Source organism: Misgurnus anguillicaudatus, unplaced genomic scaffold (genome assembly GCF_027580225.2).
Source record: "Misgurnus anguillicaudatus unplaced genomic scaffold, ASM2758022v2 HiC_scaffold_30, whole genome shotgun sequence".
NCBI classification, from domain to species: domain Eukaryota; kingdom Metazoa; phylum Chordata; class Actinopteri; order Cypriniformes; family Cobitidae; genus Misgurnus; species Misgurnus anguillicaudatus.
The window spans coordinates 156,857-178,365 of NW_027395280.1; the positions used below are offsets into that span (position 1 = coordinate 156,857).

Below are 21,509 nucleotides of genomic sequence, written 5' to 3' on the forward strand. Positions count from 1 at the left end.
AAACCAATCCACTGCAAATCATACATGTAATGTGTCGTAATAATTACACATGCAGCTCGTATGGGTGTCAACACTAGACTGGTTTATTTACATAACCCCTTTCACCAACAGGGGTCGCCACCCAGTGACATAAACATCAACATTTAAATATTTAAAGATGCAATTTGTATTATCTGCACCGCTAGATGGCGCCAGATCAAATCAATAACAATGGCGTTGTTTAATGACGCTCTGAAGCAGCGTGGAATTATGGGATTTGTAGTCTTTAACTTTAGCCATCAATCAGACGAGAACAAGAAATCACGTTGATGGATAAGGTAATCAAGTCTTATAAATGTTGCGTTTGATGACATCCTTTATTTCATTATGTAAGTTTAAAACGAAATTGTTAGTCATAGATGTTACATTAGTCCAAATTCGATGGTTAACACAGCACAGAATTAAGTTTTCAACTTACAATTTACAATGATTTTTCACATAATGTATTGACTGTACAAATCTTATTGTGAAGTGTCTTAAAATGACCATTTATATTGCTGTACAATACCTCTTGATGTGCATATCATCCGCGAGAAGACGCGCTGATTACAATCTGGTGTTAACCCCGCATTGTGGTGCCAAATGCATGCAGTGTGAAACGAAGCAGGGTTAGAATGTTATGACCCTAATTAAACACAGCTGAAGTAGCTAATCAAGGTGTTCAGGGTTGCTTGATAATTAAAGACAGGTGTGTTGGAGCTGGGTTGGAGACTCATGACCCAGGGTTTAGGAATGCACAGTGTGAAACGTCAAATTATGAATACCCAGGGTTATCTCTTAACCCCTGGTTAAGTTTGAACAGTGTGAAACATGCAAAAAATAACCCAGGATTCCGTTAACCCAGGTTTTAGAATAACCCAGGGTTAACAATTTCAGGTGTGAAAAGCCCTATTCTTTCTCTCGTTTTGTTCCAAACTCTTCTTGGGTCGTTTGGTTGGACCGTACGCTTACATGAGCTGTCTTTGCTGACACAACCAGCGGCAGACGGTAAAGTGTAATCCATAGTCCATAAGCAAGCGCGTAGCCCGACAGGCGCTATCGCATAGTTCCGCATTTGTCCACGACACTGGCTGCATCGGAAAACTCAAGGCTTGTTACCTCGCTGCCTCATCAGGAAATGACTTCGGAGGCATGAAGACAGCTCAGAGAAGGCTTCGAATGCACTTCAAAGGCAGCGTGTTTGAAATATAAACAGAGAGGGCCTTTGTGATAACAAACCACATATTTGAAAACAACAATACTAATTTCTCGCTAGAAATGCAATTAAAGACACACTATGCAGTTATTTTACCTTAATATAACAGCTTCAAAGTTATTTCGGTGGTAAACAAAGTCATAGTAAGGCGAATCATCCTCCTGTTGAAGCTCGGGGAGGACGCCGCTACCAAAACCAGAAATGCAAGCTTGAGAGAACCGCCCCTGACAAATCTCGCGAGAATCACGACTTGGTTTACGGCAACAACGTCACACACGTTACGCTTGTTCGACTTCGTGTGGCGCTGCAAGAACCGACCGCCAGATGATGTCAAAGTACCGCGAGAATGATCCGAGAAGGCACTTTGACGTCATCTGGCTGTCGGTTCTTGCAGCGCTGCATGAAGTCGATCAAGCCTATAACAACAACTGCACGCGCGAATTTGAGACGTGAGGCTAAACGATTTAAAAGTTAAGAAAGCGCGTTCGGAAGAGAGTAGGAAAAGGAAAAGAGAATCTGACCCCGTTAGGAACCGGACAAGAGTCCCACTCAATCAGGTTTTTACTCGTTGGCGTGAGCTAAAAGACAGCACTGGAGGGATGCTGATCTGGCTGATCTTGTTGATGGACTAGTAAGTAAATCTCTCATTTGTAAACTTGTTTGCGGTCTATGTTGTATGTTGTTGCGCTTGCTTGTAGTATGTCATGCGATTATCATGACAACAGTTGTCAATATCTCACATAATTATCAGGACACAAATAAGCCTAGAGGTTGTAAATAGTGTAAACATGCACAATTTGCAAACTATTATGATAAATAGCAATAATCATGTATAGTGACATTATAACGAACAATGTTATGAGATAATGCAACGTACAATTAACTTTGTCATGGCATTTTGTAATGTTTACTTGTGATTTAGCTGCAATCATGTAAAAACATTATAAGCTAGCAAACGCGGTACTTTATTATTATATGCAATTATCCTATTACCATCATCTGTAGTTTAGTAGACTATGCAGTAGCCTAATATTTGTATGAAATTGTGAAACATTACCTGGTCATTATCTTTGGAGTACTAGAGTGGGAAATTACGACAGTTGCAAGTATTCTCCAGCGACTCTAGGGGTCGCTGTTTGACAAAAACGCCGAATTGCATAGAGCGGCTTTAAAATGTGTAAAAAGTGAAAATATACCTTTATTTACACTAAATTTGTGCTCCAGTCGCTTCCTTGGCCGCCATTTTATTTTTCCGAACTCGATCACTGTTGTCATGTGGTTGTTACGTCAGTAAAGGCGGTGACAAAGGGTCACATGGATATTAACGTCATTGACAGAAGACTGCACTGACCCATGTCAATGTTTTGAATGGAAATTTTCTCACGATTTACAAGTAGTTGAAAAGATTACAGATATTGATAGTAATCAGCTGGACAAAATACTGGCCTAGTGGTTTTTGGACATTTTACTGCAAATATCTTACAAATCGCACCTTAAAAGTGACAGTGCATAACTCTACAATTATAAACAGAACAACAGAGTAAAAGAGAAGACAAACACTATACACACAAACATAAATTGCACATCCATGTTTTCATTGATTTTATTCTGTAATTACAGATATTAGATATATATCGGGACACTATTTGACTTTATTTCAATAAAACTGTGGTGCTCAAAAGCTTTGCTGGACTGTGTCATAAACAAAACGCTATTGGTTAATCTAAAAAGGGGAGGGGCTTCTCAATAGTTCCACAATGACATGGAAATGACGTCACCACATCAAATAATTCTGCACATTCCAAGGCACTTCAGTGGGCCTTTAAAATCTTTTGGTAAATGTTGAAATAAACATAGATAAAAAATGCTGTAGAAGTATTGTATTGTTTATTGTTAGTTTATGTTAACTGATGTAGTAACCAATGTAAGAACTCGGGACCATATTGTAAAGTGTATTTTATGGTCCGGAAATAAAGTACCTTTTGCCTATTCTTTCTAGGGTAGGCAAGGATAATCGAATAGGCAATCTTGTTAAGTAACATTTAAATTACTCTAATTAAAGTAGCACCGCAAAAAAAGAGAAAAGTTCTTAGAATGTTTGTCTTGTTTTCAGTAAAAAGAAGATAACCCAAGAAAATAAGTCTAGTTTTTAGACCAAAAATATCACATTTAAGTGATTTTGTGCATAAAACAAGCAAAAATATCTGCCAATAGGGTAAGCAAAAAATCTTGAACATTTTTCTTAAACACTAAATTCAAGAAAAAAATCAAGAAAAATTAGCTTACCCCATTGGCAGGTTTTTTTGCTTGTTTTATGCACAAAATCACTTAAATTTGATATTTTTGGTCTAAAAACTAGACTTATTTTCTTGGGTCGGTTTTCAAGATTTTTTTTATATATTTTTACTAAAAACAAAACAAAAATACTAAGAAACTTTTTCTTGAAAATAATTTTTTGCATTGTAGATCATACACAAAACTGGCAGAAGACTTCCCTTGTGGTTATTTTCTCTGAGCTAAGATCAAACATGCAGACTTCTTGTCTTTAATAAAATTTATTAAAATAATTTGGTTGTTTGCGATTACAAGTTTTTCTGAATTAGATAAAAAAAAGAACAGAAACAAAAATACAGAGTCTAAAAAAATGCTAAGTTTAGAGCACACAAGATTTCAGGCTGTCAGACAACGGAGATGCTGGCTGCGGCATCCAGATCTGAATAAGTTCTTCAGTAGCATCAATTTATAGACAAGGTTTCAAGTGCAAGTTCTTTATACATAAAGCCCCATGGAACACCTTTGATCTGACATTTATCATGTTATGTATATATATGACAGAGTTTCTTTGTTCTTCTTCTACGAGCTCTTCTGCACTTTCACAGGTCTGCAAATCATGCATCAAAGCGTAATGTATCTCTTATCTAATACATGCATCAATCTCTCTACTCTTAATAAATCAATTTAAAAATCATATATGTCTTCTTTTTGTTTATCATGCAATTTAAGAGCTGTCATGCATATATTCCCAACTCAGTGATTATAATATTTTGCATTAAAGCAACACTTGGAGTAAAAACAACACTTGGAGTATAAAATAACAAACCACAGGTTTCTATTGTTCCCAAGGATTGCATATAAAATTGGTTATAATACTTGGCTTATAAAGGTTGTATAGTTTGCATCTTACACAACAAGTGTTACGAAAAAAGATCACATTCATTCAAAAGAAGAATATAAATGTTTCATTACAAAAAGTAAAAATCTCAGCTTTCCAAATATATGTGACATGTTTAGCTTTTTGGTTTAAGTTGTTGTATGTCATGAAGTTTTCTGTCAAAAATTCAGTGTTTCTCATTGGAACTTTAAGGCATTTAATGTGTAAAATAGCAATAAAATAATTCATAAATGTTTCTCTTTTTGTCTGTGTACTCTATAAGAATATGACGAGGATTTCATGTTTAATTGACGTTAATATTGATTACAGTATGAAGGGTAGGTGTTAAAGAACAGGAACCCAGCAAGACCTGCGACAGCAATTATGACCAACACGACCACCACAGCGATGCCAGCCATCCATGACACCTCTGATCTACCTGTCAATCATCTGCAATACAACATTAAACACATAACATGAACCATATATAACTATATATATTTCCCACTTCATAAATGACATATATTTAGCTGTCACGACAAAATAAAGGAAAATAGATACTCAATTCAGTTCATTTGCACCGTATTACAATAGTATGAAACATTGCTACATGCAAAATTCACATTTTTCAAAAAATCAAGGTGGCATGATGCCTCTGCAGCACTGTTACATTTTTTTTCAGTTGCTAACAAGCATTGTTCAATACTTGAACCACATTTTCAAAACTCTTCACATAGTCAGTGGAAAAGAATTCAGTGCAGACCAAACTGTAAACCATTTTTCATTGCTTTCAGTCAAAATGCATTCTGTGACCACACAAAATTCAAAAAAATATTTAATGAAAGGCAGGTGCGTTACCAAATCACTATTTTCACTGAGAAAGCCAAGCATCAGTGCCCGGCCCATATCAGCAGTGGAACAGCAAACTGTGGTGAAGGGGCGCAATGTCTACGTTCCCTTCCTTCAGGGAATGTCGGTTACATACGTAGCTGAGATGCTACCTTTCAGACAAATTGGGAATCCCTACCAAAGCGCCACTGAAGCTGACCCTTCCAGAACCTGGGCTTACAGCAGACAAAGAGCTGCTCTAAGGGTCCTAAAGCTTTGAGGTTGGTACACATTTCTATGCAATGAGCACACAGGAAATAACAAAGCCATGGTTGGGTCTTGATCCACTGGTGGCAGTGCTTGCAGGTTCACCACCTGATCTCTAAATGGAGTGGTGGGAACCTTGGGCAGGTAGCCGGGCCTGGGTCTCAGTGTCTCACTGAAAGCACAAATCATTGACTGAAAATGCATAGAGGTCCCTTATCCTCTTCATGGAGGCCAATGCGAGGAGCGTTAAAGTTTTCATTGTAAGAAACTTGATACTCACAGTATTCAGAGGCTCGAGGGGGGGGGGGGGTCCTGGAGAGCTTTCAGCACAACAGACAGGTCCCAAGGAGGAATAGAGAGAGGGCGCAGAGAATTCAGCCTTCGTTTACCTCTTAAAAACCTAATTACCAGGTCGTGATTGCCCACTGATCTACCGTTTACCGGCACATGGATATCGCCTCCGTGTCCTGTTCAAAGACCACACATGGAGGTTCTACAGGTCAGGAGAGGGTGCCATAATGTGCCCCCTCCTTGAGAAAGAAGGTGTTTCCTCAGGGGACTCCTCCATGGAGGGGCTGTCGCGAGGAGCGAGAGTTCTGGAAACCAGTTCTTGGTTGCCCAATACAGCGCAACAAGTAGATTACGCCTCCTCCCTGACTTTGCACAATGTTTGTGCAATAAGACTTACTGGGGGAAACACAATATTTGCGCAGACCCTGCAGCTAGCTGTGGACCAGTGCATCCACAATGAGTGTTCCTCCGGTGAGTGCGTAAAACAGGCAATAATGTGTTATCTCTGGAGAAGCAAACAGATCTATCTGTGCTCTGCCGAAATGTTTCTGAGGAGTCGCAACAGGTGACGAGAGCGTAAACTGCCTTGGCGATTGATATACGTAACAGTCACAATATTGTCAGTGTTGTTATTGAAATGGAGGAGAGCAAGACATACAGCTCGAGGCAGTTTATATGCCAGCACATCTGAGATGTCGTTCAGACACCCACAACTGCAAGCCCGTAGTACATGGCTCCCCACCGCGTTATGGAGGCGTCTGTATCAGTGATACCCCTGCTCTGAGGAATGACGGCTCTGACCACAGAGTAAAAGCGAGAAGACACATTGGTGTGATTGTTACCCAATGCAAGACGGTGAGCCACGCTTTCCTCTGGATTCTGTCATGAAGCCAACGCTGAAGCAGTCTTATATGGAGCAGACTGAGCGGTGTCACAGCCACTGCTGCAGCCATATTACCCAAGAGCTTCTGAAATTGTTTCAGCAGGACAGCGCTCTTGTCTTTGAATTTATTCAGACAAGTCAGGATCGACTGTTCCACACAGTCCAGTTCCATGCAGTGAAAAGAAATACTCTGTGTAGGGCAAAGTTTGGGATTGGGACATGATGTAGTAATGAAAGAAACTGTGTTTTTTGAATGAGAATTGTTGCCAGTGTTATGTTGGTCTGAGTGAGTTTTGGAGGTGAGATTAACAGTTTGGCCAACATTCATGCTGGTAGTGCAGACTGTGTGAAGAGTTTTGAAAATGTGGTTTCATTACTGATAATGCGTGTTAGAAACTGAAAAAAACTGTGACTCATGAACACTTTTCACAGGTTATAATTAAACTCTGCAGATGTAGTTTATCATACCTGAGACTGATGGCTTCTATGTTGGTGGTATAACTGTTAACAAAGACACATGTAGATATTAACATACAGTACAGTGATGTGATATTAATGCAGATTATTTGTAAGTTTATTTGTCAGACCTTTAGCAGTCTTGCAGATATAACTGATCTGATCATCACAGTTGTTGGTGTTCCACATCCCAGTCTCTGACTGAACTTCAATACAAATTCTAACATTATCCGGCATCTGCGGTTTCCAGTTTGTGTAATTCACAACCGTATTATCAACCCACATCCAATTACCTGTCATACACAAACATCAGTTCAATGTTTCTTTGATTTTTAAATGTGTTGTATTGATTTAGATGAAGGCTCATTCTAACCCTTATAACTGCGGTGAAGTCCAATCCAGAATGACTTGATTTTATCCTGCAGGATCTCCAGGTATTGTCGGATAAACTGTGATTCTATTGGATCCTCAATACTCAATAAAGATGCACCTGAAATGACAGATAACTCACTGTATCGGCTTTAAAAAAAAAACAATCATTCAAACGTTAAACTAAAGATCTGAATGCTGCCAAAGATGAGAAACAACAACAACAACACAGTAACATTAAAACATTTGCCCATTTACTGCACTACACATTCAGATGTGAGGAGTAAATCTTGATCTCAAAATGAGTGAATTCAATCTGTGTGTGTCCAATTTAAATGTATGTAAATATTTGGAAAACATTTGATCTTTTTTAAAAAAAAAGCCAATAAATGCATTGCAATAATCTGTTCAATTGTTCTCTGATATAGAAGACATGTAACTTTATTAAGTGCAAAAATGATCCAGAGACAGTTCTACACGTCCATTTACAATCCCTTGGAATGAAATGGTCTATTATTACCTTATTTGGAAGGGTCATGAATAATTATGTTGAGATCTCCTCTGATTCGCTGTTTCACAGCAAGGCTCATGAGGCTCATGTCAGTAACTCACATTAAGTAAACAGCCCTTATATATTTGAGGATGTATCATATGGAGTGAAAACAGAATCAAAACTCTCACAAATGCACACGAAAGTACACACATGTGCACCATAGTTCACAAACGCACACAATAAATCCAGATGCACGCACAGTAATTCACAAATGTGTGCAGGAGATCCACACGCACTCATGAGAATTCACAAAGGCACACAGAATTCACACACTGAAATCCACAAATGCACACAAAAAATTCACGCACTGAAATCCAGTGATGGGAGTAACGCGTTACAAAGTAACGCGTTACTGTAATTCCACTCCTTTTAGCAGTAACGAGCATGTAACGAAGTATTTTTTTAAATCAAGTAACACAATTACAATTACTGAAAGTTCGTTACTCGCGTTACTTTATTTGTGCGCAAGTCATTATCCATCCGGACTCATGTTTGTAAATTATCTTCGCCAAGCAATCCCGGCATGACATTAACTTGCATTTGAAGTCCACAAAAGTAATAAATCTGAGAAATGTTCATATATTCTTAGATGTTTACATCGGCCTTCATGGAAGAGAACGATCCGCGATTGTTGTTTCCACTAAAATATTCACACTGCGCTGTACGCCCGTGTTAAAACTCCATAGTATGTGTGAGCTCGCTTTTAGTTTTAGTTTCAGTCTCTCCATATCCAAAAAAACAATCCACTCGCTCTGTGTCTGTCCGACAAAAAAATCCACGTAGCCTACTCCGTTTTCTGATTAAATATCTTCCTTTAATCCTGTGTATCATTTAAATCCAACAGAAAATATATACAAACAGTATATGACCAAAGAGCGCAGTCCCTGCCGCAAGCTTCACAAGCCGTGTTCCAATTCAAGGGCTGCACCCTACTAAGCATGCGATAAAAGGTGAGCACTCGGCCTTCAAGACGCTCAGAAGTTCTCGAAGAGAACTGAAATGAGACAGTCTAACCTTCAGAGGACCCATAATTTGCGTCACCTGCTGCACGCGCACCACGCCTGTCAGCAGGACACAGCGGAGACGTTTCTAACTTATTAAAATAAATATGAAATCAGAAAAATTATAATTTATTTTAGAAAATATGACCAAATTTTTAAGAGACACTACACAATTTTAACACATTATATATTTTTGTAAACATGCAGAATATTTGTCTAAATGGTCTAAATGATATACATAAATAAAGTAAGTTTACATATTAAGATAATTTCTAACAAAAATATTCAAAGGTTGAATCTAAAGCAAAATAGGCTCCTACAGTATGGCTCCTACAGTATGTGATATATTAGTCTTACATATAGAGTCTTACATGTAAAATAGCCCATCCATATTATTTTATTGTTTGACTGTTCAGTACTGTTCATATTTAAATTTAAAAAACAGACATAAAAGTAACTTAAAAGTTACTTTTCTAAGTAACTAATTACTTTTGATATACAGTAACTGGTAGAGTAATTCAGTTACTTTTAAAAGAAGTAACTAGTAACTGTAACTAATTACTAATTTTCAGTAACTTGCCCAACACTCCTGAAATCCACAAATGCACACAAAAAATTCACACACTGAAATCCACGTAGAAGATTCACACTAACGTTAACATGTAAAATTTAAAATCAATCCTCCTTGAGTATTTAACCGAGTGTGTGATTTTTGTGTGTGTGTATTTTTGGATTTCACTGTGTGAATTATTTTGTGTGCATTTGTGAATTACTGTGCGCGCATCTGGATTTATTGTGTGCATTTGTGAACTACAGTGCACATGTGTGTACTTTTGTGTGCATTTGTGGAAGGTTTTGATACTGTTTTCACTCCATAGTATCAGACGAAGATCGAGATTTTGAGGAACAACACATTTTTTGAATATTGTTAAGGGATGTTTCTAAGTGGTAAGTTTGTGTTTTTTATCAGTATGGAGCAGCAAAACGTAACCGTAATTAGTAGCCTAAACGCTAGCATATAGCATGAACTAGCATATGGCGTTTACTCAGCAGTCACAACTTTGTGTTTAGCATTGTAACAACTTAGCTTTTAATTTAATTTGTTTTTTTAATGTTGGGGCTTCCAATCTCAATTGTAACGTCACACTCGGTGTTATGTTGAGATTGGTCTGTTTTCCAGCAGTTTTTTTCATGCACAAGATTTACATAAGAAGGAGGAAACAATCGTGTTTGAGGGTCACTATACATCATAACCATGTACAGACATTTTATTAATTATCTATGTCTATATAAATAGAGTTTTACATCATACAGGAATTTAATGATCTCATTGAGAGGAGGATGAAGTGTCTTACCCATTCTCATACATTCTACTGCGGCATGAGCCCAGTTGTCTCTCTTGGAGGTCATAAACGTATAGCAGTGTCCTCTAAACGGGATCCAACTGTTTCTCTGATCTGATTCGGGGCAGTTACCCGGCAGCTGAGGAGGATCTGTAGGGGCAAAAACTGTAGACCGTGTGAGGGGTTAGTATATCAGATCTCTCTTAAACTGAAACTGTCAATTAAAACCAGGGGCGGTTCTAGGATTTCATTCTTAGCCCTCAGTAATGATAGTCTAGTAGCCAACTAGGTGAACCCGGAAATGTTGAGTACACCAACGTTTTATTGCAGAAATGTGAAGTATGGGGCCCTAGCATACAGAAACTACCGGATGCTAATTTGCATATGTTGAGCAATTTGCATAATTTGCATAATTAGCAATATTAGCTTAATCGTCCATTTTGACCACATATTTTGCACTAAATGGCCAATTTCTACAATATGTGAGTGGTTTTAGAGGTTTTAGATGATGCTGATTTCATTTCTGGCATTTTCAGATTTTAAAGAGCTAATTTTATTACATATTTTGATTTATTTATTCAAATTTCTATTACTTTCAGTCATAATTTTAGGTTATTTTATGGTAAATAAAATAATCTAACATTTCAGAATCATGAGTGCACTTATAAATGTTGATTCATAGTGAGGCTGAATCCCCTCCTGACACTTTTGAAGATTCAAAATATCTTTTTGGATAAACAATGAATCTTTGTTAGGCTGAATGTTATGCATTTCTGGATGAAAAAGCAATGCGGGTATTTGACATAACTTGGATCCTGGAACTGTATGATACATGGTATTCGGGTAAACTAAAACTTCGCCAGACGCAAGAGTTAAAACTGAGTCTGGGCAACCCGGGTCAGCTCGCCAAACGCAAGGCTAACCAAGAGGGCTTCACCTCTGCACCAAGGCAAACATGTAAATATACAACATATACATGCCATACAAGACAGGCCCCGCAAGTCACTAGGGCCATGCCAGAATAGCAGATGTGCTTTCCAGGTTGGTCCGCAAGTCGCAAAATCAAACGAGGACCCAGTTAAAACTCCGCCAAACGGAAGAGTTAAAACTGAGTCTGGGCAACCCGGGTCAGCCCGCCAGACGGAAGGCTAACCAAGAGGGCCTTACCTCCGCACCACACAAAGCACACACTGGCTACCACCTTCAGGCAAACTGCTATGCCTCACAATTAATAAAAAGGCAGCCTCATCATCTTCACTATTCTCTACTGTTCTGTCATCATCTTCTCCAGACCCTTCATCTCTTTCTTTGTGTTCTTGGTGTTGTGTAAGGATGTTGCAGTATATACCATCATTGCCTTTGCAAGAACAATAAACTCGTACAGCCCAGACCTGCAGCTACACAGCTGCACTTTGCTGATGTACAAGGTTTCAACACAGCTTTAAAACCACAGCTGACAACATCTAACAAAGCAGGAGGAGCAACTGGACTTGAATCCTGTGTGGGCATAAGCAGTTCCTCTCCTTCCTTTAGACCCATCTTCTTGTCCCATCCAAACAAGGTGATATCCACAACCGGTGGATCAGGCTGGTCAGCTGATTCTCATAGTAGCACCTGTAGGTGGGCACGTCTTCCATGAAGGCGCATATTACGTTCTGTAGGAGGTAGTGCTTTCACTGCTGGGGGCCTTTTGCGCTTTCGGTAAATTTCATACGGGCTCCATCCAAGGTTACAGAGTTCCTCTGATTGTAAAGATATTTTAAAGTCGCTATTTTTGCCACTGCATGGTGCAAACAGACACTTCTTTCCTGACATTTCGACTTGATCAAAACGTTTCTCTTTGTTTTGAAAGTACTTAAAGGACAAGTTCGGTATTTTACACTTAAAGCCCTGTTTTCAGATTGTTTATGATGAAATAGTGAAATAGCATCTTTTGCAGCGATTTTTGTGTGAGCATACCAGTGAACACCCCTGACCACTCGCTGAGTTTCACGTCTTTGTAAATGAAAGTTTAATGCATTTTAGAAAGGATTGTTCCAGTGCACCATTAAACCCATTGTAGAGGTGTGAGGTGAAACAACAAACACCCAAAAATTCTCAGGGCAGCTGCATATGTCGAAATTTCAGCCAAAACTGTTCTATTTCATCATAAACAATCTGAAAACAGGGCTTTAAGTGTAAAATACCGAACTTGTCCTTTAAACCTAGATCCGAATGGTTAAATTAATACTACACAACAACTTGAGAAAGCAGCAAGAACACTGAATATCAAATGTTTTTAATCCATTCCTGATCAAATCACAAGAAGTCTGAATTTAAAAAAAGAATAAAAAATTTTTTAATAATGGTAACTAATTTTTGAACACCAGATTCACTCACAAAATGGATCTGAATAGAAATTCACAATGTACTGAACAAAACTGTCATTATAACTCATTATAACCTTTTATCTTAATGTGAAAACATAAATATGATATAAGCATATAAAAATATCAGCAAGGATAATTTCGACTTTAAAAATAGACTATGCTCCTTTGCTTCACAACATACTTATTGTATATACAACAGCTCACTGCAACAGCTTATTTGCATAAAAACATGACCAGACCTCAAGAAATGTAAACATATTGAGGTTATCAACATTCACATCAAAGAGCATGAGTTCTTGTGATTCTGAAATGTGAGAATATAGTGTTTACCATAAAAATAACCTAAAATTTTGTTCGGAATTAATAAAAAAGTGTCTAAATTAATCCAAAACTGTTATAGAATTACCATTTTGAAGTCTGAAAGTGGCAGAAATGAAATCAGAATCCTCTAAAACCTCTAAAACCACTTACATATTTTAGAAATTGGCCATACAGTGCAAAATATGTGACCAAAATGGACAATTAAGCTAATATTGCTAATTATGCTAATTATGCAAATTGCTCAACATATGTAAATTAGCATCCGGCAGTTTCTGTATGTTGGGGACCTATACTTTCCATTCATGCAATAAAACTTTGGTGTACTCAACATTTCCGGGTTCACAATGGGGCTCTATGGGCTGGCTACTAGACTATGATGTGAAGAGAGCATTTTGATGCTTTTTTGCAAATTGGGACCACTATTTTTATATGAATAAATTCATGTAGGCTACATACATTACTCTTCTATATGGTTCCAAGCCCTTATGATTTTTGATTTAACCTAATAAAAAAACTGTACAGATATAAAAGTATAAAAGTTATTTGTCACTATTATTTATTATTTTGTATCTTGAATTAAAGTTTATGTATATACTATATGTATATTTACAGTCTAATGAATACTAACTATTTATATGAGGATTTATATTTATATGAGTCAGACTATACTTTTCATTATACATTATAGATCAGTTTTACTTTCCAGATGTATCATGCATGCGTGTAGCAATCATAACCCGATTAACAACAACCTGCACTGATTCTAAATATGACTGTAATAAATCATACATGACCCCTTTAGTTCCTGATTGGAAATTAAAAGCTGTTATGTTTCAAAACAACATAAGCATAAGGGTGAGTAAATAATGGAATGATGTTTATTTTAGGGGCTAATAACCTTTATCATGACTATGAAACTGCTACATACACTTTATCATTTCTTACCTGTCTCTGATCCCTTCAGTCTCTCTAACTTTTTCCCCTACTGTTTGCTCTCCTTTCCAGCATTTAAAAAATGTATATATCCATCTATAAAAGCAATCAAGTCACTGAATGTGTACCTGGTATTATCACGTTGTGGGGACCAATTGTCCCCACAAAGATATTTTTGTGACCTTGTGGGGACATTTTGATGTCCCCATGAGGAAACAAGCTTATAAATCAAACAAAATGATGTTTCTTGAAAATGTGAAGTAGTAGAAGGGTTTCTGTGATGGTTGGGGTTAGGGAAATAGAATATACAGTTTACAGTATAAAATGCATTACGTCTATGGAATGTCCCCACAAAACATGGAAACCAGAATGTGTGTGTGTGTGTGTCCGTGCGTAGCTTATGTGTGATGGCGGTGTTTACAGAAATTGCGTGGGTTAAACTCAAAATAATCTCATTTGAGTCATCACTTTATTTTGTCCCATTGTTTTCCATTTTGCGGGTGGTAAAACTACTGTGCGCGTCGTTCAAATTCATTTAAATTTCGTCCACTTGTAGTTTAGCAATAAAACTAAATGTATATTACAATTTCTATAATGTTTTTACTCTGCACATCGCCTGAGGAAATCCAAAGTTGTTTTGAGGGGAAACAAATTGACAGCCGCGACAGCGGAGATTGTCATGTACCTACAAAAGGGTATTGGAAAAAGCTTGCGTCAGACCTGCAGCAATATCATTCTGGCTTGGTTGGATGTCAGCCAGCGAGTCCTCTGATTCTGACCTTGTTCTTTTACTACTCAGAGTCTAAAACAATGAGGGCATATTAAGTGTTCATTGTATTTTCATTTTAACCGAGCAGCTATGGTTGCGCATTTCACACACAAACACACACCTCTTCAGACCACGTTGACCCTGACAGCAGCAAAAGCAACGCATGCACTTTTAACTTGTAAAACTCGAGGGTGTATGGGTAATGTAGTCTCTGCTCTCGGTGGCACAAATAAATAAGCATGCATTGTGAAGAGAGCTCTGAAAAGCGTCAGCGTAGCCAAAGTATTAAATGAAACGATGTGCAAATGAGCGTTCAGGTACGCTAAAAGCACCTTCTGGGTGCACGGAGAGGTGGTGGTACGCTCGAGCTATATTTGGAAGTGGCGGTACTGAGTACCGGCGCGTACCGGCCCACTTAAAGGCAGAGTCCACGATGTTTGAAAAACGCTTTGGAAAAGAAGACGGGCCGACTACCAAAACACACTTATAGCCAATCAAATGAAATCAAATGCCGTGTTGCGTATTTGTGGGGCGGGTCTATCAACAGAAGGTCCAGATTCTATTGGGGTAGGGGCATGTTTGTTTAGGTGATTTGAAATATCAACATTGGCTTTGAAACATCATGGACTCCGCCTTTAAAGCACTCAATTGCACATTCGAAACTTAGACCTTGTATTGCAAAATGTGTCATGACTCATGACGGTAAATCTGAAACGTCACGGCTTCAGTTTGCAAAACAATTCTTTTTCATCTAAATGTCCTGCATTTTGCATTTTTTTTATTATTATATTTGAATAAATTTTTTTTCAAATAAATAAAACTTAAAAAAATATATTTGATAGTTTGGTAGAAATATTAAGACTAATTATAGGGGGGCTAAGATGACAGATAGGGTGGCTGGAGCCCTCCTAAAAAGGGTCTAGAACCGCCCCTGATTAAAACCATATGATAAACTTTAAATATATTAGTAAACAACAGACATATGCTGCTTTAAATATAAATATTCCTAATTTAAATATAAATTGAGGCTCAAAATTCGAGCCTAAAGCCTCTACAGAATTTTAAATATTTTAACTGTTTCCCCGCCATTGAAACGCTAACTCATCAAATGAGAGAAAACACTTCCCTGCCAATGACAAGTTTTTTCTTGCAATTCATAGTACCGCTTTTAACCACCAGGTGGCAGTACCCAACTTATAAAACCTGGAAGTATTCACTTAAGCCGGGTACACACCAAAATATAATCGGGCTGATTTTGGGCCGATTTTCCCCCTTCCGACAATCCTAGCTATGTCCCGAGTATCGCGAAGGTTTCACAGATTATCTTATCAGATTGTCCCTTCATGTGAGGTGTGTTAAGAGTGTCCGAACCTGCTAGGAAGAACGTCGGAGCCTCGCCGATCGCGAATCGTAAATATTTAACATGTTAAATATTTACGATCAGAAATCCTGATGTGTGTGGTGAATCCCGAGGACAAACGCGAGCACGCTATTGAGATTATCACGTGAAACGAAACCATATCCAATCAGAAAGCGAGATGAGGGAAGACGGAAGCAGTCATTGTGCAGCACAAAGGCCGCTTCTCAATCCGTAGGTCGCATTTCCAGGCTGTATATACGTCATCAAGACTGTCTTATTTCAGAATATATAAAATTGGCTATTATTCGTTGTTCATCGTATATTGTTTTAATAAATTACGACTTGTGAATGTTATGCTCAGTTAACTTGATTAAACCAGGTTCCCTTTCAGTCGGTCACTACGACGTCACGTCGTGACCGACGAATTGGGAACCGCTTCGCGGGTGACCTATCTGCTTCGAGAAACCTTTAAAACGCCAATGAACTTGGCATGCAGATAATTGCATCTGCCAGCGCCGCCCCGCCGCATAGGTATTTAATGAGCGGCAGGTGCAGTTATCAAATCAGCTTTTTAGCTTCGAAAGCTGGCAGACTAACACTGCTCACGAGAAGCTGCTCTAATCCTGAAGGAATAGATCTCTGCGTGTCAGTTGGTTGGGCGAAGGCACCACAGCGAGGCTCGCGAGTGTTTCCACCTCTTTCTTTTCACTCTCTTTTATTTGAGTGTGTGCGTTCTCCTCCCTGTGTGCTTCATCAACTACACAGCTAAAAGAGTGATTTCCCCTAAAAGAGCTGCAGTTGAACTTGCGTCTTTTTAAAGACAGCTGTTCACTGCTCACGGGCGTTAAGCGTCTTTTTAAAGATGTCTTTTCGTCCGTGTTCGACTCCTGGATGCGGCAAGTACATGGGTCCTCGCGATGGACACGATCGTTGTCTCTCATGTCTGGGTCTCCAGCATGCTGAGGCGGCTTTCGTGGGAGGGACATGCTCCGCTTGCGAGAGCCTGACTCTTGCGGATCTGCGGGGTCGTGTGGCGTTTCTCCGGGAACGCCGCCCTCCGTTGCTGATCACCGCCAAGAAGGCGGCTGTGAAGCTACGGAGAGACGACCTCCGCCTCACGGTGCTGAACCGGCAAGCTGGTTCGTCCAGCGGCTCTCAGCCACCGGATCCGCAACCATCTGAGGTTCCGATGGAGACGGAGAGCGCGCGTTCTGCGTCGCTTTCTGCATCCGTTGGACCTCCCGAGGATTCCCTGTCTGTCGTAACATCGGAGGGGGGGCCGTCATTTTCGGACGTTGATCCGGATCCTCTCCCTTCTTCGGGAAGGGTTGCGGTTCCTGATCTCGACCCGGAGATGACGGCTATGCTCGCTCGGGCTGCGGAGACGGTCGGGTTGGAGTGGAGAGCTCCTCCCCCTCCCGTACCGTCCCGCCTAGACTATTGGTACTTTGGGGCTGCACGGGCTTCACAGTCTTCCCCACCGGTACCTTTCTTTCCCGAGGTGCATGATGAGCTGACTCGGACGTGGAAAACCCTGTTTTCCTCCCGGAACCGTCCGTATCAGCCATCACCCCTCACCTCCCTCGATGGGGGGGGCCGCTAAAGGGTATGCCGGTATCCCGACAGTGGAGCGTTCGGTAGCGATGCAGTTGTGTCCTGCCGGCGTCTCCTACTGGAAGGACCGTCCTGCCCTTCCCTCACGGGCCTGCAGGCATTCGTCAGCTCTGACGGAGTCTGCATACCAGGCCTGTGGGGAGGCGGCCTCAGCCATACATGCCATGGCTTTGTTGCAGGTTCATCAGGCTAAGGCTCTGAAGGATCTGCACGAGGGAGGTCACGATTCGGCGGTCTTTAAAGACCTGCGTGCGGCTACGGATCTGGCGCTACGTGCGACCAAGACCACCGCACAAGCCGTCGGTCGTGCTATGTCCACCCTGGTGGTCCAGGAGCGCCACCTCTGGCTGTGCCTTGCGGACATGCGGGATGCCGACAAAACCCGGCTTCTAAACGCCCCGGTGTCCCAGGCCGGCCTGTTCGGCAAGGCGGTGGAAGACTTCGCACAACAGGTCTCCGCCACCCAGAAGCAGACTGAGGCTCTGGCTAACATCATGCCGCGTCGGAAGAGACCAGCACCTGCCCCGTCGACGTCGGCACCTCAGTCTGCCCCTCGCCGAGGGCGTCCTGCAGCGGCGGCCGCCTCCGTTCCTCATCGGGGCCGTCCAAGAAAGCGAGGAACCGGCCGTCAGCAGCCCGCCCCGCCCGCTCAGCCCGCTAAGCCTGGTGGAAAGCGAAAATCTAAGCGGCCCTGAGATGGGCGACCTGGAGGTGGAGGGGATCGCTCTTCGGGAGATGGTGAACGCACCACTCCCCCCCCGGAGGAGGACCGGGTGGGGAATCTTTGGTTTTCTTTAATTTCCGTTCCGCCGGCTTTTCAGCCGGCACCCACAAAACCACAAAAAGAGCGAATTCCTCTTCCTCCTCCAGGTCATCAGAGGCAGTCGGGTGTGACGGATGGGCTCATAACCCTACGTTCTCCCCCTCCTCTCTCGCCAACGGATGTGTTAAGCGCACCGAGATATCTTCATCAGAGTCTTCCCCGCGCAGCCATCCATCAGCGGAGTCAGGTGAGTGCTCATTCTCACAATACACATGTCAACGCAGCCCAAGAGAGCACGTCATCGAGCACCGCCGTTCCGCTCGCCGCGGGTACTACGATTGTGCCGTTAATTCCCCTCGCCCGGTATCTGGAAGCTTGGCAGCAACTTCCCAGTCCGTCGCGCTGGCTTTTACGCACGATCCGTCTTGGCTATGCGATACAATTCGCCCGGCGACCTCCCAAATTTACAGGCATCCGTTTCACTATAGTGAAACCCGCCGATGCGCACGTACTACGTGCAGAGATTGCTGTCTTATTGGCGAAAGACGCGATTCAGCCGGTTCCTCCAGCCGAGATGAGGTCAGGGTTTTACAGCCCTTACTTTATTGTACCCAAGAAAAGCGGCGGGTTGTGACCGATCCTGGATCTGCGCGTTCTGAATCGAGCACTTCACAAGATGCCGTTCAAAATGCTTACGCAGAAAACCATATTTCAATGCATTCGCCCACAGGATTGGTTTGCAGCCATCGACCTGAAGGACGCGTACTTTCATGTCTCAATCCTTCCCCGGCACAGGGCGTTTCTCTGCTTTGCGTTCGAGGGAAAAGCATATCAGTACAAAGTCTTACCGTTCGAGCTCTCTCTCTCTCCCCGCGTCTTCACAAAAGTGGCAGAGGGCGCTTTAAAACCTCTCAGAGAGAGCGGTGTTCGCATCTTGGCATATCTCGACGATTGGCTCATTATAGCACAGTCGCGTCAAATGCTTTGCACTCATCTAGATCGGGTGCTCAAACACCTCGCCCGTCTCGGTCTTCAGGTCAACCGAGAGAAGAGCAAACTGTGCCCGACACAGAAGATCTCTTTTCTCGGCATGGAATTGGATTCGGTCAATCTTACAGCACGCCTCACGGAGGCGCGCGTTCAGTCGATTCTGGCTTGCTTGAATGTTGAACGTTTTCGGGCAAGACTGCGGTCCCTCTGAAACAATTTCAGAAATTACTGGGGCATATGGCTGCAGCCGCGGCTGTAACACCGCTCGATTTGCTGCATATGAGACCGCTTCAGCATTGGCTTCACGACCGAGTCCCGAGGAGAGCGTGGCTAACCGGCTTTCACCGTGTCACGATCACACCGAAATGCCGTCTCACTTTCACCCCGTGGTCAGACCCAGCGTTTCTCAGGGCGGGGGTGCCACTGAGACAGGTCTCCAGACATGCAATAGTATGCACAGATGCCTCCAACACGGGGTGGGGAGCCACGTATGGCGAGCTTGCAGCTTCAGGAGTATGGACATCACCCCAGCTGCATTGGCACATAAATTGCCGAGAACTGTGGGCTGTATATCTTGCGCTCGTCCGCTTCAGCAGCGAGTTGAGAGGCAAAGATGTACTAGTTCGCACAGACAACATTGCGACTGTTGCGTATATCAATCGCCAAGGCGGAGTGCGCTCTCGTCACATGTCGCATCTCGCCCGCCATCTCCTCTTTTGGAGTCAGAAGAATCTGAGGTCTCTTCGTGCAATTCACATCCCGGGGTCGCTCAACACAGCGGCAGACGCGCTTTCCCGAGCAGCGCGCCCCGGCGAATGGCGACTCCACCCTCAATCGGTCCAGCTGATTTGGAGACGTTTCGGCAGAGCGCAGATAGATCTGTTTGCATCTCCAGAAACAACCCACTGTCGCCTATTTTATTCACTGAACGAGGGATCACTCGGCGTGGATGCATTGGCGCACAGCTGGCCGAGAGGTCTTCGCAAATACGCATTTCCCCCAGTGCGCCTCATTGCACAGACATTGTGCAAAGTCAGGGAGGACGAGGAGAAAATTCTTTTAGTTGCTCCATATTGGGCCACCAGGAGTTGGTTTCCAGAGCTCACTCTCCTCGCGACAGCCCCTCCCTGGAGGATTCCCCTGAGGAGGGACCTTCTGTCTCAAGAAGGGGGCACATTATGGCACCCCCGTCCCGATCTGTGGAACCTCCATGTGTGGTCTCTGGACGGGGCGCGGAGGTTGTAGGTGATTTACCCCAGGCGGTATCTAACACCATCGCTGCAGCGCGAGCACCGTCTACGAGACAGGCATATACGCTGAAATGGAACCTGTTTGTTGTTTGGTGTACTTCTCAACGAGAGGACCCCCGAGAATGCCCGATCAGTATTGTGCTTTCATATCTCCAGCACCGCTTGGAGAAGAGGCTGTCACCATCTACTATTAAAGTAGATATCGCGGCAATATCCGCGCACCACGCACCCATAGACGGTAGATCTGTGGGTCAGCACGATCTGGTCATTAGGTTTTTAAGAGGTGCACGGAGGCTCAATCCTTCACGTCCTCCCTCTATTCCTCCTTGGGACCTGTCCATGGTGCTGAACGCTCTCAGGGACTGCCCGTTCGAGCCTCTGCAGACGGTGAGTGTCAAGTTTCTCACTATGAAAACTTTGATGCTCCTCGCACTGGCTTCTATTAAGAGGATAGGGGATCTTCATGCATTTTCGGTCAACGATTCGTGCCTTCAGTTCGGGCCGGCTGAATCCAGCGTTACACTGAGACCCCGTCCGGGCTACGTGCCTAAAGTTCCCACCACTCCCTTTAGGGATCAAGTGGTGAACTTACAAGCTCTGCCTTTGGAAGAGGCAGACCCAGCTATGGCTTTGTTATGTCCTGTACGTGCACTACGTGTGTATGTGAATCGCACTCAAAGCTTTCGGACCTCAGAGCAGCTCTTTGTCTGTTACGGTGGTCAGCAGAAAGGGAGAGCTGTCACTAAACAGAGGATGTCTCACTG

At 42.2% G+C, this 21,509-nt stretch overlaps 1 protein-coding gene across 1 annotated transcript in view; it reads right to left on the reverse strand.

Annotated features, from left to right (window-relative positions):
• Window positions 1-4,691: 4,691 nt before the first annotated feature.
• The window catches only part of LOC129453275 (macrophage mannose receptor 1-like), a 61,955-nt gene continuing 45,137 nt past the window's right edge, over window positions 4,692-21,509 (reverse strand). The window contains exons 24-28 of the mRNA XM_073865237.1: window positions 10,389-10,541; window positions 7,484-7,600; window positions 7,242-7,403; window positions 7,123-7,155; window positions 4,692-4,835 (exon numbers count right to left, since the gene is read on the reverse strand). Coding sequence (XP_073721338.1) covers window positions 7,139-7,155; window positions 7,242-7,403; window positions 7,484-7,600; window positions 10,389-10,541 — 449 coding nt within the window. The 3' untranslated portion in view covers window positions 4,692-4,835; window positions 7,123-7,138. The remainder of the gene's footprint in view (window positions 4,836-7,122; window positions 7,156-7,241; window positions 7,404-7,483; window positions 7,601-10,388; window positions 10,542-21,509) is intronic.